The following is a 15254-nucleotide window of genomic DNA, read 5'->3' as shown; positions in this document are numbered from 1 at the left end:
TGTCTCAAGATGTAGACTACAATGTACGCTACATCTTAATAAATTTCAAGACATGAACGATATCTGGATAAGGTACGAATCTGATACCGGGTGTTGGTGAAACACAAATGTTACACGTCACAGGTAAGTCTTGAATCCTGAAGATAAAAGGTCTGTTGAGAGTCACAAGTAAAACAATTGAGAGTCAACGAATTAAGTCACATCTGACTCTCAGATCAAGTCACTCTCACATTTAGGGCGGTTATTGTGTTACAACAGTACACCAGATTCAGTGGTCAGATTAACTGTCTGTTTCATACATAGGTAGGGTGCATGTGTTTAGTTTAAAATGGTTTCTTGTCAGTTATTATGCACATCTCTCACAAAAGGAACAGCGTTGACAGTTTTACGTAATAGCACATTGATGCTGCATACTGTTTCAAGACACCTCTTCCTAGTGTGTGTTGCCATAACAAAACCAAAGGCCTAAATGGAACCTTTATCATTATTAGGGTGTTTGATTGGGCTCTGGAATAACCTTGGTTTAAGTTTCAAGTTTCAGGTTTGCATATTTATTGAGTGTATGTACCTTTGAAGCTCTAATACACTTCAGCGGATTCAGGTTCTTAAACCACATGTTTAGATATACTTAATTAAACGTTTGAAGTAGTGATTCCCTCCATAGCTGGGCTTTTTCACCTGGTTGAGGGGCTATTGAAAATAATGATCTTTGAGACTGAGATGGATTTACCAAAATAATGTTCTGTATGTTGCTAAATAATGAAATCATCTATTTGTACAAATGCCAAAAGCACCACGCCTCCATTATATAGCTAAGATGTCAGGGAATAGACGTGTTGTAATAAAATATATGAAAGCTGAGAGTAGAAATTCTGGCAAAATATACATTAAGATGTCTGATCCCATGAGTTTTGGTGTCGGATACATGCTCGTAAATAAATGAAAGAAAAAAAAAAAACACGACGGGGCTGAGCGAGAATTTTTCTCTCGCAGGGATCTGTCCTCCCTTAAGGGGCGACGCGGACATGCAATTCTGGTGAATAGCAAAAGAGATGCTTTTAATCAGACCAAAATGACCGCTCCATAAATATGATTTGGCCACACAGTCTAGCATTGAGTCCGGCCCCATCAGGTGATCTCAGGAACGCAGAAAAACATCACGTGGCAGTGGAACGATTCGCCCGAGATGGAGGAACGCATTGTGCTACAATTTGTCACCTCAGTGTTACCCCATATCTCACTTAGTGCAGTCTTTATAGAAATAATTTCATTTTACCGCCCCCCCCCCCCCCCCCCCCCCGAAAATAGGAACGCAATCTTATCAGATGGCTCCAGTGAACAACCAGCACGACCAGAAGGCCCTTATATAACCACCAGAGAGAGCAGTTGACAAATGTGTGTCTCCTGAGGCGCATCACCATTCAACAGCCAGTTTAAAACAAAGTTAAGGGTCAGTATGGAACAGATATTGAGTTTTCCTGTAGAGGAACCAAACGCCACCGATTCATGTGATAGGGAAAGTAGACCATCCGTGAGAAACTTCAAAGAGGTCTTTGGAGCGAGTATAAATACTTTAAATTTATTACCTGATTTTTTTCCATCAAAGAGCATCCATTTGGACATTTTGAAAGACGTAAAAAAAAAAAAAACCCTAAATTTATTACAAGGAGAGGAGTAGGACAGTTTTCTGGGATAATTTCTCATTAGACACTGAATACAGTGAATTGGGCCTAGTATGTAACTGAACAGACATTCAAGTATTATTCCGAGATCTGTAAGTATGCAACTGCCATCACCACAATGGAAAAATATGGGTGTTTCCACATAAAAAGCAGAGTCATCAAGACTGTCACTATAGAAATCTATTAATTTGATGTCATTCTTCTGTTTCACTCCCAGGAGAAAGGGGAAGGCGCATTCGCGACAATTTCAAACTATAGTATTGATGCCAGGTTTTTATGCATGCTGTGTATAACTCTTCTCCATGAACATGCTTTAAAAAGCATTTTGCAGGAACTTAAGGCATTGGCCCTCCACCACAAGTTCAGAGGAATCCACTCTCAAGTACTTATCTTGAGAAGCAATGCTTTCCCCAAGAAATCGCTTCAGTTTGATACAGAAGAGATTTAATTAGTCCTAAAATGTTTTCACCATGATATGTCATTTTGACTAGTCTTAAAGAGAACTAGAGGGGAGATTACCCTTAATCTCACAGTGAATGATTGGTGTGGTTATGTATCACAAAATACAAATGACGTATTCACATAAAGCAGAAAGACAGATGTGAAATTAAGAGAGATTCTGTATAAGTAACAGATAGTGTCTCAAATCAAATAACCAAAAGCGGACCTGTTCCATTCATCCGAAGCATTTTACAAAATAAGATAAAATGGAACCAGAAAGGCACACAATCTGATATCGTAGTGAGTACAGTGTAGGTGTCATGGTAACAAAAGTTGCCAGAGGAAATGGTTATTTTCATACAATATACTGAACTGTATGTGAATGTGGACATATTGCATGATGATTATAGCTTAATGTCAGCGTTAAAAAGATAGGCCGAGTCTACTGTTTCTATGCACATAATACATTTTTCCTTTAAAAAAAAAACCTTGAAATTTGGGATTATTCAGATTATAATTTACACAATTTCAGTGGAACTAGGCAAAAGAATTGCAAAGAATGGTGGGTAATCATATAATGCTGAAGCCATTATGTCTAATAAACAGATCCCTGAATGAAAGAAACATTAAATGTCATTAATTCACTGACTCGTTGCTATATGCAGAGTTTGCTTAACTATTGATCAATAAACCACACGATATGTTTCACCTGTAAGTTATGTCATGAGTTGATTACAAGGACAAGAATGGACATGTCCTATTACAATGGCATTCTAAAAACAGACATATCAGAGGTAATACCTAAAGCCTCTCTTAATCTGCCTTTAACTGTAAATTTATAATTGTATATCTATTCTAAATGCTGTGCCAATCTGAGAGAAATACCTACAAAACAAGTTTTGAGGTAACAGAAGAGGATCGTTTACGACAACAGAGTGACAAATGACAAAACTGCTCAGCACTGCCATCTGGAGAAATAAAGGCAGCTCTGTTTTTACTGTAAACATCCAATTGTTTTGGATCAGTTCATCAGAAAAAAAATAGCTAAAAATGCACTTAGAATATATACCTTTTATTTAATCAACAGAAACTGCTACACTTATGATTGATTGCGTCAGTTAATTACACAATGAATTTGTCAGACTTAAATCAACTCAGAGAACATTGTGCCACAAAGTCATGTTAGTCTGCCATTAAGACAGTGTAAGTTGAGAAAATAAAGTATAGTTCAGGTGTTAGATTAATTAGAAATATTAATGTTGTCCCAACATGATGAAAAAAGGAACTCCATACATATAGCTCCTATGTTATATGAACCTCACACTATCACATGTTGGCCTCTTTATCATTCACCAATCCTTTTATACAAGAAATTATTCTTGCATTTTTTGAGTACTGATGTTCAGCTGGAAAACTGAAGTGATGTTTCATTTCATACAAGGCTGTCTCTTGTCCTCCATTTGCTATCTGGGTTGATGCTGTGCCCTGTCTGAATAATGGAATGCAAACAGTCTCTGGAATGGGTGGATCTCTGCCATTAATCTTGTTCCAAACCTCAAAAAAAGATGTGAACATTATTTTATTTGTAGTATTACATCTTATAAGATTTACATTACTAAATTTAGGTATTATAATGTAGCATAATCTTGAAAATAAGTAAGTAAATGAAGCATTGGGTAATACATGTATAGATATAATTTAACAACGATTTGATGGAATCCGTCAAAATAACCTTATATAAAGTTCTCAGTGCTGCAGCCTGGTAAATTTTAGCACTACTAATCCAGTGGTATTTAATGAGGTAAACAAACAAGTCCTCTCAAGAGCCCTGGTTTGGTTTGTAGACTGGGCTCTTCAATTCAACCTCTAATTTTTCAGTGAGGTTTAGTCTGAAGACAGAGAGCATGATGCACTTGCGTCCTCTGCTGGAAAGGTTCAACACTGCCGCCATAAGGCCTTGGAGATCCATGGTGATTTTGATTACGATGGCATATTGTGTTTGTGTGTGTGTGTGTGTGTGTGTGTGTGTGTGTCAAGTCAAGTCAAGTCAAGTAGAGCTTTATTGTCATCTTGGCCTTATACAGTACAGCATACAGCAGAGACGAAATGACGTCCTCTTTTAACCAAATGATGCAACATAGACAGACAGCAACACATACAGTCAGACATACAATAAATACAATAAATACCAAGACTACACACAGTACAATACAATAAATATACTTAGTTACATACAATATACTTAGTTACAAAAAGACTGTGCTAAAAATATGGCAAGACCTTACACCAAGGGCTCTGTAGCTCGTGGGGGGGGGAGGGGGGGGGGGCAAAATGGGAAGACAGTGCGTTGAGTATAAATGAATTTAACAGTGTGGAGCTGTAAAACAGTAAAATACTGTACGAACAGTGAGACAGTGTGTAAACAGGTACTGTGCAAAAAGACAAGGACTGTAATATAAATAAAGTGAACATTGTAGAACTGTACCCAGTATGTAAACATTTACAGAGAGTGCAACATGGGTATGTACTTGGATCAACCAGCCATAGTGTGCGTGTGTTGAAACACTGGCAGCTACGGAAGGATCTCCTCATACCTTTTACAAAGTGGCCGTGCATTGTCTTTAATTGTCCAATACAGTGGCTGTGCAAGTTGGGGGAATTTGTATAGGTGTGAGGGGGGTGTCAAAGCAGGGTGTGAAACATATAGAGTCCAGAGAGGATGGGGGCAGAATGGTATTCAGGAGCCGGACTGCTCGGGGGAAGAAACTATTGCACAGTCTGACAGACCTGGTCCTGATGCTGCAGAGCCTTCTCCCAGATGGGAGGGGAGTGAACAGTCCATGGGGGGGATGGGAAGAGTCAGCCACACTGCTGGTGCCCTTGCGGATGGCTTGGCAGGTGAATATGTCCTGTAGGTAGGGGAGACGGGTGCCGGTGATCCGCTCTGCTGCCCACACAACCCTCTCAAGAGCTCTGCAGTCAGAGGCGTGGCAGTTCCCATACCAAACAGTGAGGCAACTGGTCAGGACGCTCTCGATGGCGCCCCTATAGAAGGTTGTGAGGACGGGTGTGGGGAGGTGCACCTTCTTCAGCCGTCAGAGAAAGTGTAGGCGCTGCTGGGCTCTCTTGGCCAGGGAGCTGATGTGGGTGGTCCACGAGAGGTCCTCTTTGATGTGAACAGCAAGGAACTTGGTACTCTTCACTCGCTGGTTGTTCTTGCCGGCTCGGTGTTGTGGTCCTAAAACCTGGTGTAGAAAGCGTTGAGTGCGCGTGGTAGAGAGGCGTCAAAGTCGTAGAAACGTGGCGGGATTCTGTAGTCCGTGATGGACTGGATGCCCTGCCACATGCGCTGTGTGTCTCTCGAGCAGGTGAAGTGGTGATTGACTCTCTGTGCATAGTCACACTTTGCCAGCTTGATGCCGTGGGACAGGTCGTTTCTTGCTGCTCTGAGCGCCGCACCATCTCCTGCTCTGAAAGCAGCATCCCGGATTTTCAGCAGTTCGTGAACTTCTGCTGTGAACCATGGCTTTTGATTGCCTCATGTGGTGATGGTTTTCATGTGTCTGTGTGTGTGTGTGAGTGTGTGTATAAATATGCGACTGAAATAATTAGTTATCTACACTTATTTTTTCCCCTGAGCTCACTGTCTGAACTTTTTTCATTTTTATTTGATTTAGCGATGAGCACATCCCTAATATGTGATTGTGTGTGCTGTCTTCCACAGGGGAATGAAACCCCCCCCCCCTTTTCAGAATCCACCTGTCTGCTAATGTATAACCTTTCTTTATCTTGTGTTTTTATATTTTATGGTATAAAAAATCTTCTGTACTAACGTTGTCTCTGTGCTGCAGGTTTTGTTTGCAGATTTCTGTTTTATCGTTGCAGGATATACAGGAGGGTGGCACTGAAAATAATTATAAATAAATAATAATTTGCATTCCTACTGCAATCTTTTGCTTACGAGGTAGTTAGCTAAACCTGATTGATACACTAATTGTAAGTTGCTTTGGTTTAAAAGCATCTGCAAAATACCAAACTGTAAATTGCTTAGAGATCACGGCACAGAATTTTGTACATAATTCATAACTGGTCATGGAATTCTGCAATTCTGGTGACAAGATCCCGAAGAACCCCTGTATTGTGTTTGAAGACTGCTCTCTTGAATTCAAACTTTAACTTTTCAGTCAAGCTTAAGAGTCTTGAGTCTGAAGAGATCATCATGTGACTGAGAGCAACAGAAACTGGATTCTCTGCTGGGGAGGTTGTTAATGCTGCTATGAAGTGTGTGTGTGTGTGTGTGTGTGTTAATACACACACACACACACACACACACAGACACAGACACAGATCTATCTATCTATCTATCTATCTATCTATCTATATATATATATATACCTCTCTCTCTCTCTCTCTCTCTCTCTCTATATATATATATATATATACATATACATATATACATACAAAGAGCACAGAAAGAGAGAGGGAGAGAGAAAAAAAGTTGTAGAGTTGACAAGATCAGTGGAATACATTTGTTAAGCAACTGATTTAAATTCATTTTTATTTCTGTCTCTATTTGTGCAAAATATAAAAGTGCTTCATAAAAAAGAATAAGGCACAAAGCATAAACAGTGGTTTTGGGTGCACACTACAGTACATTTTCAGTACAGCAGGGGGAAAAAGGACTTTCCTTATGAAAAACTGAATAGATGCACGATGACCTATGCTTTGCCAAAGATGCAATGGAATACGAATTTTGTGATCATTCTATACAATGTGATGGTACTTTTGAAATAATGTTTACTTTTGCTGAATAAGCAAGAATATGTCAATGTGAGTGATTTAAAGCAATGCATGTTCCACTGCATGCCACTTTCCTTGTAAATTATTGCATCACAAATACTACATAGTTGTACGTATTGCATTTAATATTTGGCCAGCTGAAACTGTTTGGTTTGCACAATGGTACTGAACAGTAAGTCCCATGCCGCGAGGTGGTGGTATGAACACATGCAGTTTTACACAAGAATATAATTACTAGTGCTTGCATTGAAATCTCAACCAATCGTGTCAGTTATGTCTTATGAAAAGATCAAAAGCAGAATCAAAATCAGTGGTTGTATACATAGACATTTATATGAGCATAAGGATGGAGTCTAGGATGCAGGATTGGAAGTGACTTCCTCAAGGAGGGGCTCGTGAAGTGTTGGGTCTTTCTCATGCTACAAAACACATACATACAGAAATTAGTACGTTTCAGTTTGAGAGCTTACTTTCTTTTTATTTTGTCCTGTTATAAATGTATTGGTAATTAATATCTGTACCTCTTCGTCTCCTTTATTATTGCACAAAGCCTTCAAATTCAGAGAGGAACAACCGACTGCCACAAACAGTTGAAGAACAGCCAAGACAATCAAAAAAATCTCCAGGCCTTCAAGAAACACCTGGTGGTAAAGAAATCCCTCTGAAAATAGTTTTCAACAGACTTTTCACATAGCTCTGCCCTTAAACAACTTCCTTTTAACAAAATGTAGGGGTCTATAAACGTATTACATTCAATTAAGATGCCAATTTCTTACATTTAAAAGAAATATAACCTGTAAATACACCTTTGACAGACATTTTTGGTCTGAGCTGATAAACATCTAGGCTAAACATCTACTAAAGGGCAGCGGTAACACCAAACATAATTTAATACGGTCACTTGAACAGCATTTATGCAAGAGCGAAATGAATTATCAGTGAAAAGCATAACTTTTCAACTCCTTGTATTAAACCTTTGGTTGCAATTAATACAATATAATCTTGTGCAGAAATCTAAATAAACGAGCAGAATGCAAATAAATAAATTACCTTCAATGTGTCTCTGTACTCCACACATTTTTCCATGTTCTGCAGAGCAGCTTCAGGGGATTGCGTTCCATAGCCATAGCCATAGTCATGTTCACATGAGGAGCGCGTCCAACGTGCTGTTCCCAGATTCACTGAATACATTACAATGGCAGTCAGTGCTATGGCTGCACTGACTAAGTTGATGATCAAATTCAAGAACACCTGTACAATGAAGAAAAAAAAAGATATTTGGTTAACATGAGATAGACGTTGAATAGTCTGGATTTATCAACGAGTGCTAATGAAACACTCACCAGGCAAGGGCTTGGAAACCTGTCTACAAAGATGTACATGATGCCTGCTGCCACAAACTTGCAAGAAAAAAAGAGTTAAATGAAATCAGTTCATGCTGCCTTACCAAAATCATGAAACACTGCTTCCATGGCTTGCCCTGCTTGGATTTATGAGGGCTACACTTAGCTCTACACATACAAACACAGCCAAGATACACTTTAATTCCAAATTCCAAATGAAGATGAAAATGACTATGCAGGATTAATATATAGCTACTTACAATTCCTTATATATTATTTATAAGCAATTATATATAATTATGCCTATACATATATATATACAAATATAAAAATGTTGTACAGACTGTCTCCTATAACACTTTGGACGCAATAATTTATACCAAAGACCAATTTTTAATTCAGTGGGATCTAAGCTACATTTGATATAATTATGCATTTATAATATAGAAATATTATAATTTATAATAGATAGAAAATATCTGAGAGTGAATTACAGACTGCATCACAGATCTGCTTGTTTGCTGATTAGACTAAATGAGTTCACAACTCATAGCTTATGCCTTACCACACCACCCATCCAAAAGGGAGCGCCCGTGAGGAAGTCGAAAGTGTCAGTGGATTGGTACAAACCCCCAAAGGCAATATTGATTAGCCCAACCATTATCTGCACGGTCTAAAAGAGAGCAAGAGTGAGGTATTCTAAAATGATCACCAACATCATTATTATGTTTGTTATTCAACATTTCTTTTTTGTTGTTAGTGCGACGAGTTCACACTTATATGAACCATACTTGTATGACCTGAATCAACTCATTGAAGCTGTTTATGACGGCAGTTCATAACATGGTAATGAGACACATGTTCCTTTACTCTGGACATAGTTTAAGAACGTGTGTCTTATCTTCATTTTTCTGAACTGCTCTATAATTCTGGAGAACAGTGCACAAATACGAAAAGTATGTCTTCCATCCAAAAATATGACAGACTTCATTATATTAATGAAATACCACAAAAAATGCTTTGCAAATTTCTCCACAGGTGTGTAAAGAAATTGTATAAAGCTCACCGCCAGTGCTTTATGAGGGCCCCGAAACTGCTTCTTCAATCCCTCTGAAACGGAGCAGACTGGGCTGTAGCACATAGTGCCCAGGATCTGACAAATTATGGGCCACTTGCTCCCTGGGTTTGAGCTCACGGTTAACACCGTCAACCCCTCACCTCTGCTAACTGTTATCGACATCTTGTCAATTCTAATAGAGCACAAGGAAAGAAAAATAATAATAAATAAGCGACCGTCCGTCCACGGTTGGGGAAAAATGGTAAAAAAAAAAAAAAAAAAAGCCCTCGAACATGCAAAACAACAGATGAGATGTTGAAAACACAATGTGGCCTGTTTTCGAAACGAGGAACAAGGAAGTTATTTTCCGAGACACAAGAAAAACTGGTGTCATGTCCGTACTACATCATCTCAGTTCCGACCATATCCCTTCATCGTTTACATGTAACCTCACAAATGAGACACATTAATAAGAGCTAAAATTTACTTACGTGTATTTTAGCAGGAGTCCTGAACACACAAGATTTGTTTTCTACTGCACAGCTCGTCTGAATCGAAACTTCCCCTGTCAGCCACAAGGCGGAATTCCCAGCAGTCGATTCCCAGATTTTCGGCAACTGCGTCATAATTTTTTTTTTTTTTAATCTGTATCCAATATGTCCGTAGGGCTGAAGACTATTCTGATTTTTTTTATGTAAACTTCACTTTTCAGTAACGGTTTGTGTGTTTGTATGTTTGTTTGTTTTTTGAGAGGTTGACATTTTCGTAACTTTTAGGAAGGTGCATGTGTGGGTGAAATTCTCAGCCTGGGCCAAATGAGACCGTGTCCCAACGCCACACGATACCTGTTCTGAGACAAAACAATAGGAGTCTAACAATGAGTCAGATGCAGTGTAAGTTTATTGTATAGTTCAAAAGGCATACAACAAACTGAGTCAGGTCCCAGGGAGTGACTGACTCCTTCTCACAAAGCACCGGCCTTTATACACGTTTTCTCAAAAAAGATACTCATTACTTTGTCTCTTTGTATGTGGGGCACCTCGGCCAGCCCATCTTCAAAGACTCCACTTATCGTCATTATTGTCTAGTTCCTTGACGTTTACCATATTTGCTGCCCTGCTAAGCGGTGGCGCGAGATATAGCACAAACCAGGAATATTTCACCTTCTCCATATATTATGACTGACCACAATACTGTGGCAGAGGCGCCAACCTTATCTCACATGCTGTCCTCTATAGGGCCGCACAGGCCTTTTCTTTCTGAACAAAGAGAACATGATGTTTCTTGCAATACAAAGGATTGTATAGTTATATAGCTGTTAATTTAAACGATTACATTGATTCACCCCTATAATAATGAATACATTATGGTTACATTGTTTATCATGGTTACTACAGTGGTTAGCTTAAAGGAGAGTAGTACTTTTCCAACACATGCTACTTGTGAAATTTTATTTCGAACCGGTAATTAGGAGACACCGTCTTTGTCTTTTCAACACACTTTACATTTTTACGTTTGCTTGTTTGTTTATTTGTTTGTGTATAGAACAACAGCAACAACAGTTATAAGTCAAATAATTGGTGAATTCATTCAAAATATTTTCAGAGTTGAAACATAGTTAGTTAGCAGTGTTTCCTGATTTGATCATAATTGTCAGCTAATAACTATTTAGTCTGTCTCCACTTTCTGTATTTAAAGGGCATATTCTTATGCAGTATTGAATGAATTTTCCACTTTTATTCCACTTTTATGAAACATTTCCCTATATTACAATTCTAAACTTTTAAACAGTCTGCCCACTGAAATCATCTAGTAATGAATAAGGGTGGGATTCCACAGCTGCAAAACATTACATTTTACCTTAGACCTTAAGCAATAGATTCTTGCCTCTATGCACAATTAGAGGCAAAGAGAGAGCATCCAGGGATAAAATGCTAGCATAAAGATGACCAAAATGAATAGATACCCCCCCCCCCCCACACACACACACACACAACTTCATGGTATCCTATGTCTTCTATCAAGCTCAGCCTTGTCCCAAATACTAGTATAGCGGCTCAGACAAAAAAAACCCACAGAACCTCCACCCTGACCAGCACTTCAGCCCCAGCATCTCACCAAACCTCCCCAGCTCTTCTGACTCCATTCTCTCTCTCTCTCTCTCTCTCTCTCTCTCTCTCTCTCTCTCTCTCTCTCTCTCTCTCTCTCTGCTTATTCATCCTCAAAATATGTCTGCTTTGACTGAGACTTCCCGCCAGCATACTGAAGAAGGCCCACCAATGCCTCTACTTCTTGAGTCCCCATTCAATTCTATTGGTGTGTAGTGGAGAACATCCTCACTTCCTGCATCACCGTGTGGTACGGTAACTGCTCTGCTGCAGACAGACAGACAGACAGACAGACAGACAGACAGGCTCTGCAGCGGGTGGCAGTGACTGCACAGAGAATCATTGGCAGCAATCTACCCACCATCAGTGACATTTACAACTGCAGGTGCAGGAAAAAGGCCTCACGCATAATGAGGGGAACCTACCCACCCTGCTCACGGACTGTTTGCCCCCCTCCCTTTCAGGTGGAAGGCTATGCAGCATCAAGGCCAGAACCACCAGGCTGAGGAACAGCTTCTTCCCACTCTGTTCTGTACGCTGCGACTCTCACTGTACATCTGCCGCTCTCATCAGACAACTTGCTGCAACTTGCTGTTACCGTCATTTCATACCAGAGCATCGCTGCAATTTGGGCCCACCTCGCTGCCTTGTTTATCTTTGAGATTTTCATAGTCTGGTCCTACCTCACACGCTGCTCACTTTATACTTATATTTATATATTTATTTTATTTTTAATGGTGTTTTATTGTGTGCTTTCTTCTTTTTTTTTTTTTTTTATCATTTATTACCTGTACCGGGACCAGAGTACCTCATTTCGTTCTCTTTCATGTGCAACATGTTCCGGAATCACGATAAAAACATCCTTATCCTTATCCTTATCCTTATCCTAATATATACGCTTGTTTCGATCCATCTTCCCTCCCAGTAACACTGCACCGCTTTACACATAGTTTTTAGGGATACATTTTCACATGAGCATTAAATTGATTTTCAAACGTATTGTTTTTCTGTGTTGCTGCGGTATGCTATCTAAGGCTGTATTTGTGTTATGTATCTTGAGGGTGAACTTCTGCTGGTGCAAAAACAGTTGCTCCTGTCTTTGTGTCTGCAAAAATGCGCCCGTTTTAGATGCCGAAGGATGCGTCCTGCAAGGATGACAAACTACACCGAGCCTTTTATGTACAGTGTCACTTAAGCTTGTCATAATGTTCTATTTTGGTCTCAACATAAATTTAGACATTCTGTGTGACCAGCTGGATTTGATGTTGCTGTCAGAAATTGAAGTTTTATGCTTTATTGTGGATTTAACTGTCCCCACCATTATCCTCATAACTAACTGAAAAAATGATATTATGAACCAATCTCTTCACAATCATCCAGTTGTGGTTATTGATACCTGCTTCCAGCAGGACCATCCCTATTATTCTTCAACAAACAATGCCCTGTTGGTAAAACAGTATTTTACTGTTTTAGATACAGAAATGCTGACTGATGACAATGTTTGATGTGTCCTCAGAGCACTTCTGCTTCCTATTCATCAACCAAAGTTGGATCACGCACATTCTCCATCTCAGTTTCTGTTCCATATCAATTTTAGCGAACTTTCCAAGTTAATCAGCTGTTCGTTACTGTGCAGTTCCAACTTTTCCCTCTTTGTTCCTTTTCATCCAGACACGTTTAATGGTCTACTTGTACATTTGATTGAGCCATTGAAGTAGCCTGTCTATTTTTACTGCTCTCATCATTGTCACTGCATCCCTCCTTGAATAACATGTGCTACAGGCCTGCAGGTAGTTTTTACTCCCTGCCTAGAAACAGTCATTCTGCTTGGGGTTTTGATGATTTCACTTATGATCATAGTGACAGCTGTGAGCACTCTCAGTTTGTGCTTCCTGTTTGTGTGGTATTATCATACTATCTTTACTTTACAGTGTATCAGACATAGTTTCTAGTCACAAGCACTGACCTGCCTGTACCTCTGTGTGGTATTTTAAATAAAATCCAGGACAATAGCCTATGACTTGAGTCTTTCTATTCGTTGGACAGCGGATCACGAAGTGAGAAAGGGGGAAAAACATTAAGTGAAGTTTGAGGAAGCATTAATGTAACACAGAAGAGAGAAACTCGAGACTTTTGATTTACTGACAACGGGACCTAGTTCACTCATGCAGTTACTTTATTTTCAAAGATTGGTAGTCATTCCATTTACTACTGATAGTATCATTTGTATTGACAGAAGGACAATTCTATTATCCAATAGTGCTTAAACATGCAAGCAAGAGGACACATTTCTTCCCTTAAAGGATATTAAGCAAACATACTTTTAGACTAACTCAATGAAATGAGAAACAACTTATAGCCACAGTGATGTCCATGATTCTATGGGTTTTAAACGAGTCATAGGTCAGTAATAACCAGATATGACTGACCAGTAATTGAAAATCAGCGTATGTCACCAAGAAAAAAGTCATTCTAACTTAACAAACCTTACTAGAGACTGAGCTGAGGACAGGTAAGCCAGACCACCCAGATATAAAGCACATTTAATGGACTAAATTGATTACTGAATTTCACCACACACCATCTTCCTCTGAATCATTTTACATGCGGCTGTCTGTATCACTGAGCATCTTTGTCTTCTTTGAGATAGTAAGACAAGGCATGCTTAGAGCACCTTTTTTTCACATATTGAGACTGATGACCATTTGAATGAGATCAAGTCCTGGGAAGTCCATAGCTATGATGCCAAAACATTGTCCGGACTCCCCAGCAGAAAGATTCTTCAAATAGTCATACAGCCAAGGATCCATTTTTTCAGCCACTTTCTTGGGTGTTAAAAACATTCCCTCAAATGTACCAATGCCTGTACCACTTGAGTAGGTCAGCACAACAAAATCACGCCCACACTCTGTCACAGCCTGTTTCAAGTGCTGAGCAGTTTCTTCCTCCTTGTGTGAAATGTGTATAACTTCATAGTCACCCTTTGTATCTGTTTCCTTCTCAGGAATGCCAAGCTGAAAGCTTGATTTCTGCACAAAGACAATCATTCCTCGAACTTGACCTACTGTTGGTATTGCAGAGTCTACCCAAACATTGTCATATCCCTTTATTACCTGCTCTACCATCTCTTGAACCTCGTCCTTATTAAACAAATCTGGCTTAATCCTAACGAGAACAGTCTCACTTCTGAATTCTGACAAAAACTGCGTCACTGTATCTAGAACTCTGTTGAGGGTTGAATGCTCATACATCACTCCATGCATTGTGTACAACTCGCCCTCAAAAGCAAACACGCGAAGGTCGAGGTAGCGAATCCCAGCCTTCAGCTGGTCCTCTAGCTTCCATGCCTGGCATTCAGCCGCAGGGCCTCCGTGAAGGGCCATGGTGTCGTGGGTGCCAGGGATAGTGATGTCTGAGATGAATTTGTTGTCATCAAGGAGACTCATCCAATCGTTCTGGTAAGACTCAGGGAGGTTGAGTGTGTCTTTATCATTGAAGGTCTGAGGGCTTCCATTGTTCCCACTGTGAGACATTCTGTAGATTCATGGATGCGACAACAGATATCGTTTAAGTGTTCTGTTGTTTGTGTTTTTCAATTATTTCAATTCAAATGCATGCAAAGACCTGAAAATTTTTTTAAAAATTGCTTACAGGTCTTAGGCATAATCTACTTTTGTGCCACACTGTGCGTGCATGTCAGTTTCTCATCAAGTTAGTGTATACTTGTCTGCTGCACAAAATATGTTCAAACCATGACAGAAAAAATGACATTTTAAAAAATATACCCCCCACTTTACTTTTTGCTGTGATGGATAAAAATCAT

At 39.5% G+C, this 15254-nt stretch overlaps 2 protein-coding genes across 2 annotated transcripts; both read right to left on the bottom strand.

Annotated features, from left to right (window-relative positions):
- Positions 1–6670: 6670 nt before the first annotated feature.
- LOC115818152 (transmembrane protein 176B) lies at positions 6671–9906 on the bottom strand. Its single transcript, XM_030781445.1, has 7 exons — positions 9815–9906; positions 9333–9516; positions 8832–8939; positions 8267–8323; positions 7974–8174; positions 7445–7564; positions 6671–7342 (listed from the first exon to the last, which is right to left on the bottom strand). Exons 2-7 carry the CDS (start codon positions 9504–9506, stop codon positions 7277–7279), a joined length of 726 nt encoding a protein of 241 aa, XP_030637305.1. The 5' UTR covers positions 9507–9516; positions 9815–9906; the 3' UTR covers positions 6671–7276.
- Positions 9907–14112: 4206 nt separating this feature from the next.
- LOC115819677 (1-phosphatidylinositol phosphodiesterase-like) lies at positions 14113–14964 on the bottom strand. The gene has a single exon (XM_030783179.1). The coding sequence runs from the start codon at positions 14962–14964 to the stop codon at positions 14113–14115; it is 852 nt and encodes a 283-aa protein (XP_030639039.1).
- Between the last annotated feature and the right edge of the window lie 290 nt (positions 14965–15254).

The sequence above is a fragment of the Chanos chanos genome, chromosome 8 (assembly GCF_902362185.1).
Source record: "Chanos chanos chromosome 8, fChaCha1.1, whole genome shotgun sequence".
Taxonomy (NCBI): Eukaryota; Metazoa; Chordata; class Actinopteri; order Gonorynchiformes; family Chanidae; genus Chanos; species Chanos chanos.
Note: the sequence above shows the minus strand (reverse complement) of the source record. Positions and strands in the feature narration are given on the sequence as shown.